The sequence below is a fragment of the Acanthopagrus latus genome, chromosome 24 (assembly GCF_904848185.1).
Source record: "Acanthopagrus latus isolate v.2019 chromosome 24, fAcaLat1.1, whole genome shotgun sequence".
NCBI lineage: Eukaryota > Metazoa > Chordata > Actinopteri > Spariformes > Sparidae > Acanthopagrus > Acanthopagrus latus.
In genome coordinates, this window is record NC_051062.1 from 8,744,565 (window position 1) to 8,759,690 (window position 15,126).

Sequence of the window (15,126 nt, forward strand, 5' to 3'; positions counted from 1 at the left end):
TTATTCATTTTGAGGTGATTTTGAGATGAGATTTCTCCACACACACAGTGAAATGTGTATCTGTGATAGATGAAGACATCAGGAAGCAGATGCAAAGACAGTGATGAACCAACTTATAAAGGAATTGATTTGACATTAGGTCAAAGGTCAGGATACTGTAAATGGAGTTTGTTCATTTTGGAGCTAACTAGCTTACTAACTGTGGATATTATTTTTTCCACCTCTGTCTAAAATTAAAGTTAAATTGTTTCAAAGATGAAAGGTGCATGCTGTCACCTACTGTCATGAAGTGTGTGACATCATGTTTTTATGTATATGCAGCAGCAATTATGACCTTGAATCTGTTATAGCTGATGACCAGACAGTAGCAGTTGTCTGAAATGGTGAAGTAAAATTTCATCAAATCTTTTCACAGCTATTAAGTGCTGGTAAAGATGATACAGTACCTTTTACATTTATATTCAGCCATGATAACCAATACGAAATATGTGTATATCTCTTCTTAAAGTTGTTTGTAAAAGTGAGACTTGGAAATGTCAGAGAAATAGAGGAGGAAAGTCAAGGAAATGTCATCCTGCAGGTGGACTGTTATGACTTTGACTTGCCACTGACAGTCAACGGCGTGAGATGGCCCACTGCTTCTCCGTCTCCTTTCCCCACTCCACCTTCCACCTCCTCCTCGCTGTCAGCTGGCAGCAGGAAGCATGTTGTCAAACCTGTGTCTGTCAATATGGCGACACCACAGTCACAGCGTATACAGGCCACAGGTGGGATCATTAATGTGGAGTTGTGAGTGTGTTTGAAACTGAAAAAGAAATACTGACATTGTTCATGTACAGAACACATTTCACACATGGGAACAAGTTCATGTGGCTAAGTGTAATGCTTTTCTTTCCCTTGCTGTTTTTTCAGTGCTGTGCTCACCACTCGAAATGTCCCCTTCTAGCCTGCAGTTCTACGTGAAACCTTTGACACCCCAGTCTGATGCTAACACTAAGGTATCGTTTTCTTGTCTCCTTCCATTCACGTTTTCCGCACTATTTTTCCCTTCATTTCTAAAGTTTCCCCTTAACTTTCGTACTCTCCTCCCTCTCTTTTCTCCTTTATCGTTCTCATTTTAACTTGTGTTTTTTGTCCTGACACAGCATCTGACACAACCCTCTGACATATAAAATAATTGCATGTTTCCTTTTTACTCATCCTCTGTGTTTTGGTTCTTTTGATCTCACTCCATATCTCGCTATTCTCCCCCCCTGTAGACCGTTGAGCTGAAAGCAGTATGTGAAGAGAATGTCTTTTGGCGTATTGGTGCCAAGAAGCATGTAAACTGGTGGTTTGACTGTGCAGCAGTAGCGTTATCAACAAAGGACAGAGGAAAGGGAGAAATATGTACAGTGTCTCCATCATCAGGCAGTCTGGGGCCCGGACAATCCATCTGTTTGTCGATCAGCATCAGCCCTGAGGCTATCAAAACAGGTGAGAAATGATTGGGAACACACACACACACACACACACACACACACACACACACGCATCATGATTGATTACTTTATCTCTCTATGCTTTACCCTTTCTCACACATCCAAGGTCATATAAGAAAATACAGCTGTTCTCTGATCCCACCATTACAACTGATATCACTTGACCCCTTCCTCCCCTCACATACATATGTCTGGAGGAAAACTAGATAATATGCAACATAAGTCATTGCTCAATAGAGTCAAACCTCCCTCTGAATTTATTGCTACATAAAACATAAAGTAAATCTCAATTGAAATAATATTTAGTTAAAGAATGATGTCATGCAACTGAGGAAAAATAAGGATGAAATTATGTCTCGCCCTGGGTCCAAGCATCTGAAGTCAATACATATTCTTGTCACACTGAGAGAAACCAGAAACAGACCAGTGGTTCTTTTTTTTTATTTTTGTCCAGTGTCAGCCTTCACACTGGCTGTGAGATGCCTCATAAGACTGCCTGTGACCTTTAAAGAGCCTTAAACATTATCCTGTTGGAGAATTCCATATAATAACCTTTAAGGAGAGTCATGTAGCTCACCCCAGGTCATTATTGTTGCACGTGACTCTTGTTTCCCCAAGTCTCTACGACAGAATTAGTGGGTGCAAAATAAGTTAAATGTGCTTCGCTCAGCAAGTGCAGTTTTGGTGTTTTCGTGGCCAGGCTTATCTTGTGCAGCTGTGGCGTACTTGGGTATGGGGTTGAAATCTTTGGGTGTCTTAGAGGCTGTCGCAATTATGGCCATGGCCAATCATTTTCACGGATCTCATCCCCCTGAAAAACATGACTCTCTGTGTCATGACGCATATAATGTTTGCCTCAGTTTTTGCTACATGCAGAGTTTCAAATATCAATGCAGAAACTTTAATATGGTGATTCTTTGTAAGTTTAAACCACTTTCTTTGAACAAGATTCTATTGTGACATTTTTTAGATTCTTTGTGACAAACACAAACACTTGAATGATCCACATTTTTGTTTCTGGGAACATCCCTTTGACATTTAATCCACATTGTCTCTATCATGGCCTGTTGAAGATCACAGCCACATTTTCCTGAATTAAAATGCAGAGCTCCAGGCGGTAGACTCGTTAAGAAGAAGATGACATGCTTAGTTGTTTCTCCGGTTACCCTTTGTATTGGATGGAGACACGGAGAGGACTCACAATAACTGACTGTCCTCTGAGAGTTAGTAGCTGTTTTAATTGATCTCTGACTTTTCACTAAACTATTTAAATCGTTTTCAGTGGGTTGTTATCCAGCAGCACCTGTTTAACAGTAGAACCTGTAGAATGATTAATTAGACTGACAGATTTGATGTGCAAATTAGCACAGAGGTGTCAGGAATTATTTGCACAAATTGAACCACTGGATCTGTCTTCACACATTTGTCATGAAATAATGTTATCATCACTTCAGTTAGTACAGATCATTTACCTGCTGTATTCAAGTCAGCAGGGTAAAATATTGGCATCGAAAACACTGGCAGCCCAAGCCATCTCTGCCACTGCTTCACTGGATCTCCACTTGTGTTCTCAGCATGATTTGTAATCTTTTTTTCTTGTAGGGTCTGGACGAGTGATTAAACTGTCCCTCCCTCTTTACCTGGGAGACAAGGGAGAGGAAAAGGGACATCAACCCTACCGAGAGCTGTCTGTCACTGTTTCTCTCCAGCTTCCCCTTATCACTATCCACCCCCCTCAAATCCTCCTCACACCAGTACCCCTGGAAAGCAATGCAACTGTCATGCTCACCCTGCTTGCACGAGGATATCATAGGTTGGTTTACACACACGCACACGCACACACACACACACACACACACACACACACACACACACACACACACACACAGTGTTTTTTGCTGCAGTACCAGTTTCATCTTTGAAGCCCTCACTTTTGATTATTTGGATCACAACACATGGACAGAGCCACTTTGTAATCACAGTTGTCGTCAGCTTTTTGGGTAAGCTGAGCAATAAAGATGATGGACTTTTATTGTATTTACATTTTACTAGCTCTTGGCAATTTACCAGCTGTGTTGAGCAATTAGAACTAAATGAGTGTGGAGGAAACACTGCCACCCACATAAACTAAATACATTTTTCATGCCAGTGGGATTTTTATCAATCAAGCCAGGACTCGTTAACTGGCAGGTCTGGGCTCATTCTGGATTCTGCTTACATTGTGAGCCAGTAAGCTGGTTTACATTGATGTCAATCTGTATGCACTATTACAGCTTTGGCTGCATTCTCTGACCCCCTGGCACTGAACTGAGGACCAGGGCATCTACTTAAAACATATATATAAATAAAGCTAGGACACCGTTTACATGCCAAATTGTCTATAAAACAACACAAAATGTTATTGCAACTGGAAGAAAGTAACAACTAAAAATGCATGAGACTGCTGTTTTTTACACATTTCATATAACATTTAAATCTTGTTTGGAGGTTCTGTCTATCTGATGTGCTCTTTTATGTATTCACTGTCTGTCTACGTATGCAGTGGAACCAGTGTAACAGCAGAAGTGGAAGCAGTGGAACTGGAGGATGGGACAAAGATTCAACCTGTTTCTGTCGTGTTTCCAGAGGGTAACAACATCCCTGCCCAGGATCAGGTACACCCCTATACTGTGAGGTTAACTTGCTTTAAGACTGTGTTAAAGTAGGTCCACATCAAGCCCAAAATGACACATTTACCATGGCTGTATTTATCTGTACTTTACCTTTTCCTGCAGTCTCATTCTGCTGTCAACAGTATATTCACACACTGTTCAGATACCATCATGCCTGTATAAATTTTGTTGGCAACTTGAGGCTGTAAGAAGATCTTATGGTGTGAGCAAAACCTATTTTATGTGCATTGAATCTATCTGTTGATCAGGGGATACAGACTGGATTAATATAACAAGTGAACTAGGTTTTCCTGGCTAGTGATTCAACAGAAGGTCTGTCTTGAGCTGTAATATTATCGCACTTTCTCACTCTTATCTGCAACTATAGAGACATCCAGTCAGCCACCAGAACCAGGAGTCCGATGTGGCCTCTCTGATCTGCAGAGTGTCCTTCTGTTCTGCCGTCCCTCTGTCCCTCTGCACAACCATCACCTTCACTGACGACCAAGCCAACAGGTAACTGGATGAGCACATTGTGGGTTTTGGTCCTTTTAAGGGATTTGTTGACAATAGCAAAAATAGAGAATATCAACAGCACTATCTTTTAAATATATATTTCTACATTTAATTAATTCTACATACTTCTTCCTTTTCTACTTCTCTCCCTCCAGGTTTAAGGCTAAGATGTGTGTTATTGCTGATAGCTGTCTGTTGACAGTCTGGCCCTTCTTGGCTTTGCACCGCTCTGAGCAACAGATAATTCTCAAGACTGGTACTTTATGATGCACACAATTTACCTAGTATAGTTTGAGAATAACAGGTATTGATAGACTAAAGTAAACATTATTTTATAGCATCAAGCCATACTACTTTTTGCAATATTCTCCATTTGGAATAAAATGTATAGCATCAGTTTTATTTGTTTTTAGGCAAAGAGTTTTTTTTCTGAGTGAGGGCACAGAAGAGTGTCAGGAAACTTGTACATGCTTGAGCAGAGACAACAAGCACAGGAAATCTTTATTAAGGCGAAAAGACAGAGTAAGATAGCAACAACATTATGAAGTCAATCAATCTTGTATTCTATAAATGTCAGATCATGCTGGAATATATGTCTTCAAATTACAAATTCAAAGTATACAGTATGCAAAATGTGTTATTACATGTTCGAATCAGTTTACAGCTATGATTAATTATTCAGTGTTTTTCTCCTTGCGTCTGACTGATTCATGATTGACTGTCATTTAGGGGCGACAGCTGTCGAGGCAGTCCTTCAGCACTGTCAGACACCAAGTCCTGCCTCTGGTCCAACTTCATCCTCCTCTTCCACATTTGATCACAATAGCTCAACATACAAAAACTCCATCTCAGGTCAGAAAATGTGTCTCGTTTTTATATGTCTGTCTCAATATTTCTGCTTATGTCTCAGCAGAAGTTTGTGTTTTGCTTTCCTCTTCAGACTCTTATCCAGGCAGTGACAGTGTGAGTGGTCAGGCCAGCAGGGACACAGATATCTCTCCCAACAGAGACACTCCAACCAATACTAGCATCCCACAATTCCCTGCTACCAATTCAGAGGAGGGAATGTATTACCAGAATGTGTTACTGGCGGTGGAGAGGTGGTTTAGCCTCTTTGGGTGGCCGACTGGACTGCACCCTATCTCTGTACCACACACGCTCAGAAGGTAGACCCAAGAGTTTAGCTCAGGGGCCACATTTGGAGTTGGGTTTAAGTCAGAGGACTTCCACTTTGAGGTACTTCTTCTATTATAATGTATATCTCCCTCTCCCTCCAGAGTTGTGTCAAAAATTCAAATGAATCCTTCCAGCGGAAGAGTCAGTCAAAGTAAAGATTCCAGGTGTGTATATGGAGGGATGAATTTTTAGTAATATAATTGTCATTGTGGTTGCTAATGAGTCATAATTATGGTAGAGCAGTGAAAGCAGTCTTAAAAGAGAGCACCTGGAAAGCAGAATCTGCCTGCAGAATAATGCTTTTATATGGAGAGTTTAAGAATAAGCAGAGGCTCTCAAGTACAAATAATGTTCACCTGCTTTGAAACAGCAGTGGACAGTCTACTCTATTCATTATTGATCATTCAGAGGGTTAAAAAGGGTCAAGAAACATAGTTTATGATACCTGAACTGAAGCTCTGGTGGGATAGGGTTAGCATCAGGGTTAATTTTGCATCAAACGGGGCATTGAGTTTTCCCAGGATGCAGTGACATGACTGTATTGTATTGTTGTGTTTAGGTCTTTAGTGGATATGCTTCATCACCTGACCGGCAAACAGATACCTGGTATTCCTCGCTGTCAGACATTTTCCAGTGATATAGACCAGCGAACCAATCAGCTGCTGCAACAGCATGAAGCTATGCTTAATTTTCTCAGGTAGGCCTTAGATACAATGCAAACATGCTACTGACATTGTTTGAACACTGACATCAGCTCTTTTCAGACATGCAGTCTAAGTTATTGAGGAGATAAAGACCATGGTACACTGGATCTGACAAGCTTATCATGAAGGCCTTGCAAGTACTTATAACTAATAGGTTGAATTTAAAAGATGGACACCGACTGTAAGGAAAATGCAGTTACTTTAACAGAAAGCTGAAGCCAGGAACATTACATTGTCTATGCCTGAATGTGTTTAAATGACATTTTGTAAATGTCTTCAATCTTTTATGCTAATTCTTTGTTCAGGGTGCAGGGAGCCTGCCTTTGTCACATCAAACCAGCGTACTTGCTGGACATGCAGGAGTTTAAACACTGGTGTTCCCTGCAGGTACAGACACACACTTCCTTTGTCCTAGACCTACACCATGTAAATTAAATTGCATGTCATATACATTAACATGTGCGTTTTTCTTAGTCATATGAGGATGAACATGGTTTAGACTACAGCAGTGTTGACTACGAGTCTCTCAGCAAACAATGCTGGACTGATTTGCTGTTGCAAATACACAAGGTGAAAAATGCTTCCTGCTCCTCCCAAAGTAGTGCAAACCCTCAATCTCATCCTGTTAAACACAAGTACTGAGTATTTTATCTGCACATGCCCAGGTGCTGGTGCTGTATCGCGTGTCAAAGAGCGGTCTGAGCACAACTGCAAACCACAAAGATACAAAGGGAAACCTTCCTCTCAGCTTACAGCCACTGGCCAGTAACATCTATTCATCCTGCGAGCTCCAGCTGCTGTCATGGCTCAACATGCACTACGAGAGCATGAGGGACACCGTGTGGGGAACTGGTAGGACACGCAAAAGTACACACACATTTAGAATTATTTTTGATGGTTCAAAGTGTTGTTCAGGCTAGTACACTATGTGCAGGGAGATACAGGGTGGCGTACTACCGTTGCTAAAATGCAATAGATAATAGAGTGAAAATGAGAACCAGAAAGTGTAGAAAACAATCAGGTAACAGCATCTTATTTTTAGCTGGCAATAACATTTGCTTTGGCTGGTTAACTTGATGAGGGTCGCCACCAGTAGTCAGATCAGCGGTCACCAGTAAACGTTAATTCTGTGTGTAATTTCAGTATAAACAAAAATGTGGCAGCTGTCTGGCCTGTGTCTGTACTCAACCAAAGATCATCTGTGGGGAAAGAGTCTCCATGTTGTTATGCCACTGTACAATAGAACCAATCACAAGTAACAACAACTTCTGGGTTGAAAATCTCTGTATCGCTCTGCAATTTACATAGTTTTAGAGCAGAGCAGTTCCCAGACCTATTTGCCATTATCTCATGTTTGTAGATATTATTATTGTTATTATTATATATTTAGCAGTATTTGTCATCAATACAGCTACGATTTTTTCTTATATTAAGTCTTTCAAACTGTTGATTCTTGTGTCTTTTCATTTAATGTTTAGTTTTTTGTCCATTTCATGCTCTCTGAATTCAGGTAGGCCTTGTGAAAGTATTTCCAACACCTGGAACATAATTTGATATCCTGCTTGTCAGGCTTGAGGCTGTATTTTTCAGCCCCTTTTTGATGCCTTCATATGTATTACTGATTGATTGGTAATTTCTGTCCTGTAATGGCTCACAGGTGGTGCCCCATCAGCACGCTGGATAGTGAATTTCGACCTGGATTTGACAGATGGACTGGTGCTCGCTTCTCTGCTTGCTGCCTACTGCCCTTACCTGGTCAGTGTGTGTGTGCACGTGCCTGTGTGTGTGGACCCTCTTCACTGTGTAAGAGATGGTGGTTAATGTCTCTAAGTGGCACTGTGATTGATATGATGAGGACACAATTAGTCCTGAGCAAGATTAGGGGAGCCTGTTACCATTCTAAGCACCATTTTGTGTGTGTGTGTGTCTCTGTGTGTCTGTGTCTGCTTGCTGTGTGTGAGAGAGTGTTGGAAAGAGTGCAACATTTGATTTACAGAGCACGTATTGCAACAGAGTAATGGCTTAACGGGCAAGCGGAGAAAGTAGCGAGATTATCCAAATGAAACATGAATTACAGATACACCTTGTCAGTGTTTTTAAATCACAGTAACCTGATGTACTCGTAATCAGATCTGCAGCCACTTCCGGAGGATGTACACCACAACTAGCAGCCTGGAGCAAATCCTTCATAACAACATCATCGTGTACAAGGCCTTGACTGCACTTTGTCTCAACATAGATATACAGGTAAATACCAGATGGGACCAGAGTGGGGCTTCACACAGGAAGATTACCTGTTAAACTTTACTTTAGTTTACTTAGGTAAAGGGAGGTTTCTATCAGTCCAACCTAAGTTACCATGGAAACCAATTCCTCAAGACTAGCTTTGCCCTGTCAGGTTTAACCCAACCCCAGGCATAAAACGTGTCAATCAGCAGCCCACAACGGAAAAATAATACATTTTTTACCATATAATTTTCGTGATGGACAGTTTAAACAACGAAGAATCAAATTTCGAAGCAGCAGAATCTCCGGTTGTTTTTGTTATTCAACACATGGTATGGTATGTTAAGTCACTTGCAGTTAACGTGGCCTGGAGCCTCTTATCTCAAGCAGAGATGAGAAGCAGACTACAGAGGTCACTTCTTTCTAACTTCACATCCTCAGATTTATACAACCTTTTGCTCATATGCAAGAGTTCTCACCAACACACTTTGATGTGCCAAAACATGAATAATTCAGGGAATCGAAAACATTGCAGCAAACTGAATCAAAAAAAGAGTCAGTCTGTCTTTGTGTCTAGTTCCATCATGCTGCTAAAGGTTCTCTTTGCTTTATTTATGGCAGTGGTTTAGTCAGCTTTTCAATCTTTACATTATGTTCAATGTGTTGTGTTTCAGTGTAAATTAATGTTATTGTGCTTGATGTCTCGTGTCCCTAAAGTCGTAGTCTTAGTTGGAGCTGCTGTAAATCCCCTCCATACTGTATTCTTTGTTGTCACACTGACATCCATTGGTCCTGCGTGCTGTGTTCAGTCCCAGTCAAGGCAATCTCTGTTGCCATCTGATCCATGGTTAACTGAGCCATGAGCTAATTAGCCAATGATAGCCAGCAAAGAGCAACAGTTGTGAGTTAATCTGGTGATATGCTGCACCCTCTATTTTTGGAGCTATTTTTTAATTCTGGCCATATTGTACATATTAAAAAATTTAGTTGTAATGTTTAGTTTGTTCTGATTAATCAACATACATGTACATATAATAAGACCATTTATAATGAAGTGAGACTAGATACACAGAGACTAAATCCTTTAAAATATCAAGTACATACAAGTACCACCCACAAGTATGGGTACGCTGTGACTTTGACAGAGAAGTATTGGCTAATTGCGGCATTAATTACCTAAATTAATGACCTCTTTAGCATAAATGGAGGTATTTAATATATCATGTTGATTATGTCTGAGATAAGGCAGCACTTCCTGATGTGTGTCTTCTTGTGTGTCCCTGTATCTGTGTGTGTGTTCTGTGTGTGTGTGTTCAGCCCACAGACTTGTCAGACCCCAATCCAGTGCAGATGTTAATGTTGTGTGTTCACCTGTACGAGAGGCTGCCTCAGTACCTGCCACTGCACACCATTACACTCTCAGGAGGCCTTCATAGCACTTTCAGTAAACAGGTAGCACACACACAAACAGCATCAACAATGGTCTTCAAAGACACCCAAATAAAGATTTTAACTGCCTGCCTTATAAATCATATTCATGAGCACTGTGAGACTGAAAATGGTTTGGATAATAACCTCCTGGACAGATAATGACACGCACAGACACATACAAACAGTGCAGCTGGGATCACACAGACACACATTAACAAGATTATAGACACACACATCCATTAATAGGATTATAGACACAGCCACACACACACTAACAGGATTACAAACACAGACAAATATACATTTGGGTAATGATCCACACTGTCAGGTTAAGCCACATTACAAGCTAAATAAAAACAGATGTCAGTTTTTCAGTACTAAGGAAGACGGATTTCATTGTGATATTGTTTTCTGGCAGCAGCATTTGTCGCCTGTGTTTCTAAGTATAGAAATAGTTTTTAAGTGTTTGTGTGTGTCTTTGTGTGTGTGGGTGCTGCAGGTGCGTCTGAAAAGTCCATCCTCTAAGCCTGTCAAATACCAGGTCTTCATTTTAGGAGAGGATGCCCACCTCTTCTCCCTCCCAGACGGATCCACTGTCACCATTCCTCCAAAGTATGTTTTTTACCCAGGAAATTGAACTCAGTATATTGGTGCATGCTTTTGTTGTGTGCACCAACAATTAATACTTAGATAAAACTGGTATCGTTAGTGAAGAAGTGCTGTCTTTGCGTCTGCACTTCCAGAGTAACTTTTTTTAAACGTAAACCTGTGCATGTGCAAAAAAAGGGAAAGAAACTCTTAGCATGGCTCTAGTTTTTCCTTTTTTTTCATTTCTTCATAATCTAAGTTGAGTAAATTTAGTTTTGCCTTGAGACTGTACCTCATTAAAATGTACCAGTTTTGCTCTCAAGTGAGATCTCTCTATAAAAATAGTTCACGTCCCATTTTTAAAACCTAGCTTTAGACTGAAAAATGCTGTCTTTAAGGACAATGCCATTATGCAGAAAAATAGTTTTAAGATTCTGCTGATTCAGTGATATCATAACCTGAAAATGGGACATTACGCAATAAAACAACTGAGTTGTAAAAACACTGTGTCGAGCATTCTGGTTCCTGAAGAACAGAGGCTAAATAATGCACTAATAATCTGTTGGCTGTGGTGATTTCCACAGGGCAAGCATTGATCTAACCGTCCAGTTCAAGTGCTCCTTCCTGCAGCCCATGGAGGCAGTCCTTCTGCTCATCTCCAGCTCTTCTGATGGCCTGCACAGCACCACCCTCGCCTTCTGTCTGAAGACCCATGTCAGTCAGATCACACCCACAGTGAGTATCATTAACTAAAAGGGCTGACTGACTGTCATGCTACAGTTAGCGCACCACCGACATTGCAGTTGGCTGCAAGCCTCACTTGCTGATTTGTTGAAAGCTTGCTGTTTGACTGAAACACTCCTCAATAGCATGCTGTGTCTAACACACATCACACAATGTTTGGAGAACAGAGTGGATGGCTACAGCTGTAAACTGAACTGAACTAGATGAAAGACTGTCTGCTTCTTGCTGTCTCTCCTTAGAAAACTGTCAAGTACAAGTGTCCATGCTACCAGCTTAAAGTGATCCAAGTGCCCATCACTAACCCTTTCAACAAAGAAGCTCATTTTAGGTAGGTGTACACAGACTTTATTGTCAGTATAGAGTGCAAGTACTGAGCATGTAACCAGAAGTGCAAAAAGCAGTTAGGTGTCATGTATGCAAATATGCATAGCTGTAAAAATAACAGTGAGGGGTGTGTGTGTGTCTATGTATATATATATACTGTCAGACAAAAAACAGAGTGACTTGAACACAATAAAATATATACAGCATGTGAAAAGGAACATTTTTGTGCTGTACTGCTGAGGTCAAACCTCTTGTGTGTTTAGGGTGGTGCTGTTGGAGTCTCCAGTCAACCCGCTGGAGCCTGAAAAGAAAAAAGACAGCCTCGTTCAACAGGCGTCCTCCAAGGCCAAGTAACACATACACTCAACTAATACACACACAGACTCACACACAGTAAACACACAGTTAAAGGAATGTGTCGGCTTTCTTGTTTAAAGTTAGGTCTAATTTTTTCAGTGGACTTAGGGGGAACAAGATACACACTGTTTAGTAGCATAGGCTAGGTGTTTTCTCTGGCATCATTCTCAAGCAAACTTTCCAAGACAGCCACACATAAAAGTAGAATTAAGCATAAAATGCTCTGTTTTCAGTTCAGAGCTTATTTGGTAAAAGGATAGGGTGTCCCTCCTACTCGTCACAGTTTCAGAAGTGTGAGGTAAAGTACGAGGTGGTTCCCCGGGAGAGTACCGAGTTGTCATCAAGAATAGCTAGTTGGTATGCAACTCTTACCTCCTGAGATGTCTTCAAAGCTGAACAGTCCAACTCCTCCTCCTCATCAGGAGTTGACTACGAGGATCTGAAGTAGGGCTGAGGTCATCTGTAGTACACCTGAATCAGCTGGTGTAGTCTGATATCCATGCACTATGAATAATTTTACTCCACCGCCCTCTTTTAGTATAGAGAAGATGAATTCAGACAAGAGCAGCAAGGAGGAGATGGAAGGTAAGTCTTCAGATCTCAGTATGAACACATATGCTTGGTACTCTGTTTAAGCTTATGTGTGAATTATAACCTTTATACATGTCTATATATGTTTGTGTGTGTGTCCAGATGGTGACGACAGCGAGTTCCTCAGTGCAGAGAGGAGTGTTTGTCTGAAGTCAGGCCAAGCAGACACACTGAACATCTACTACCTGCCCTTCTGCCCAGGCACCAAGTACTGCTCTATACTGCTAGTTTGCCCGCAGGTGTGTGTGTGTGTGTGTGTGGGTGTGGGTGTGTGTGTGTGGCTGGTTTTCTGCCGGTTCCCTGAAACACATTATTCTCAAACTCATTAACTCGCATTTTTGAAATTGCAGATGGTTATGAACACTTACTGAAGATACATTTCTAATTCATTAGACTATAGAGAAAACCTGCAGTGCATGCTAAATTAATTTAAATTAATTGACTGAAATCTTCATCCTGTCAGTGCAATTTGATGCTCTGTCTGCATGAGAGCACCCTGGCTTCATTACAAGAGATTATAAAATGGGAAATGCATTTAGCTTGAGTGTTTTCTAGAGTTTTGTTGTGTCAACAATCAGGTACAGGTTACATTCAGGAAGAAAGCGCAGAGGTTTATCTCTAAGACATTGGGGCAGCCAGAAAATATGGCCTTTACAAAATATCTTGTATTCTAAGGAAGGGAATATGGGGCACTGGTCCTATGTCAGTATGTATATTGTCCAAAATCTAGCACCTAGCCTTCTTATGTGATTTAACAGAGACATGACATCGCTCCAATCCTGCCTTCTCTCCACTGGCTCCCTGTCTTACTTCGAGTTGATTTTAAGATTGTACTGATAGCTTTCAAAACTCATCTAAGTCTTGCCCCTAGATGCAAAGCAAGAATGTTGACCCCTGCCTGTTTGCAGCCTCAGATCCTTAGGTGGGGTCCTGCTGGCAGTGCGACCTGCCAGAGGAGATAAGGCTCACAAAATCTGTAACTGAAAAATCCACTTTTATAGACTTCCTATTACTAATTCCTATCATGTGATCTTGTCTTCTCGTCATCCTTTATTGCTTTTATTCATTGGAGTTGTATGTATTCTTGTTCACACTTGTGTTTTGCATATTTTGTTTATTCTGTTAAATTGTCTACCTTAGTTTCCTGGTTTTGCTTTGTCTGTATTAGCACTTGGTAAACTCTGTTTTTAATGTCGCTGTTTAAATAAAAGTTATTACTCTTTCTTTTGTTAACAGAAATGTTTGGATAATCATATTCATATTTGTGTGTGTGTGTGTGTGTGTGTGTGCGTGTGTGCGCTTTTAGGTGGGAGATATGGTCTATGTGGTAAAAGCCACAGCAGAATTGCCACTTCCTTCCCCTCTCACTGCCAGGCCCAGTTCTAACATAGTCTCCATCCCGGACAACTCTGGTAGTAAAACTGTGACCCAAATATTGCTCATAAAGTATTTTAGGGCATCATTGCACAATCTGAGTGAAAATAAATGTAATTTACTGTAGTGGTTTCTCCATTTACTAAAAACATTCTGAATACCAATTACCACTCAACATCATTTTGAAAATTTGAATAAAAATCTTGTGTAACATAATTTCAGGATGATAAATAGAAAAGAAGCATATTTATAGTGAAAAGCAAATCAGATAAAATCCAGTCTAATATTTTTTTTCTCCACCAATAGACCACATTGTGTGTGTGCCAGTGCTAAGCCTGAGCTGCCAACTGGGGCAGGTGTGCGAGGAGGTGGTGCGTGTGCCGCTGATCAATATGGCCTGGGAGCAAGCTCTGGCCATCTGGGGTCAACACAGCATGAGTGCTGACGAACACAGGAGGCGGATGCTGACACACACTTTGCATAGCAGCACCGTGAGGGCAGCAACAGCTGCTCGCAAGCTCCTCCAACAACAGGTACACGCACACTCTGGAAAGCTGATCTTTGAATATACGGGCAGGCAGTATCTGTTCATATTTTACCCTTTTCTGCTGACTCCCGTTAGGCCAAGCTCCTGAAAGATGCTCAGCAGAGTAAAGAACTCGAATACAGCATTGAGGTTTCTTTGCCACAGTACTTTACTTTACCCAGGACTGTAACAATACCTGTAAAAGAAGACACCAACATACCATGGAAGAATCTTGCAGGTACACATACGAGAAAGGTCATGCTTTATTTCCTCTCGGCATAGGAGAATTTTTATGTGTAGCGTTGATGAAGCAGTATTGACTGAAGAAAAGTAGTTGCATGTGGAACCAGAGGACACTAAACTATCATATTGAATAAAATTCATTTTGGTTATTGTTTGTATTTCTAAGGCAACTGAAAATCTATTCACTACTAATG

The 15,126-nt window shown here is 40.9% G+C and overlaps 1 protein-coding gene across 12 annotated transcripts in view; it reads left to right on the top strand.

Annotated features, from left to right (window-relative positions):
* The window catches only part of LOC119015618 (cilia- and flagella-associated protein 47-like), a 42,201-nt gene that overhangs the window by 11,435 nt on the left and 15,640 nt on the right, over positions 1–15,126 (top strand). For 11 of the 12 annotated variants that reach the window (XR_005073411.1, XR_005073406.1, XR_005073408.1 and 8 more), the window contains exons 23-48: positions 581–767; positions 913–998; positions 1,260–1,476; positions 3,084–3,294; positions 4,024–4,135; positions 4,521–4,648; positions 4,804–4,904; positions 5,378–5,500; positions 5,589–5,814; positions 5,926–5,988; positions 6,384–6,521; positions 6,834–6,915; positions 7,003–7,098; positions 7,194–7,380; positions 8,186–8,283; positions 8,659–8,775; positions 10,072–10,206; positions 10,685–10,797; positions 11,358–11,508; positions 11,757–11,845; positions 12,105–12,191; positions 12,737–12,783; positions 12,892–13,028; positions 14,096–14,201; positions 14,470–14,696; positions 14,786–14,927. Coding sequence is in view for 6 of the 12 variants with exons in the window: in XM_037091797.1 (XP_036947692.1) it covers positions 581–767; positions 913–998; positions 1,260–1,476; positions 3,084–3,294; positions 4,024–4,135; positions 4,521–4,648; positions 4,804–4,904; positions 5,378–5,500; positions 5,589–5,814; positions 5,926–5,988; positions 6,384–6,521; positions 6,834–6,915; positions 7,003–7,098; positions 7,194–7,380; positions 8,186–8,283; positions 8,659–8,775; positions 10,072–10,206; positions 10,685–10,797; positions 11,358–11,508; positions 11,757–11,845; positions 12,105–12,191; positions 12,737–12,783; positions 12,892–13,028; positions 14,096–14,201; positions 14,470–14,696; positions 14,786–14,927 (3,406 nt within the window). In the remaining 6 variants the exon portion in view is untranslated. The remainder of the gene's footprint in view (positions 1–580; positions 768–912; positions 999–1,259; positions 1,477–3,083; positions 3,295–4,023; positions 4,136–4,520; positions 4,649–4,803; positions 4,905–5,377; positions 5,501–5,588; positions 5,815–5,925; positions 5,989–6,383; positions 6,522–6,833; positions 6,916–7,002; positions 7,099–7,193; positions 7,381–8,185; positions 8,284–8,658; positions 8,776–10,071; positions 10,207–10,684; positions 10,798–11,357; positions 11,509–11,756; positions 11,846–12,104; positions 12,192–12,736; positions 12,784–12,891; positions 13,029–14,095; positions 14,202–14,469; positions 14,697–14,785; positions 14,928–15,126) is intronic. The other variant, XM_037091794.1, reaches the window with a different exon arrangement.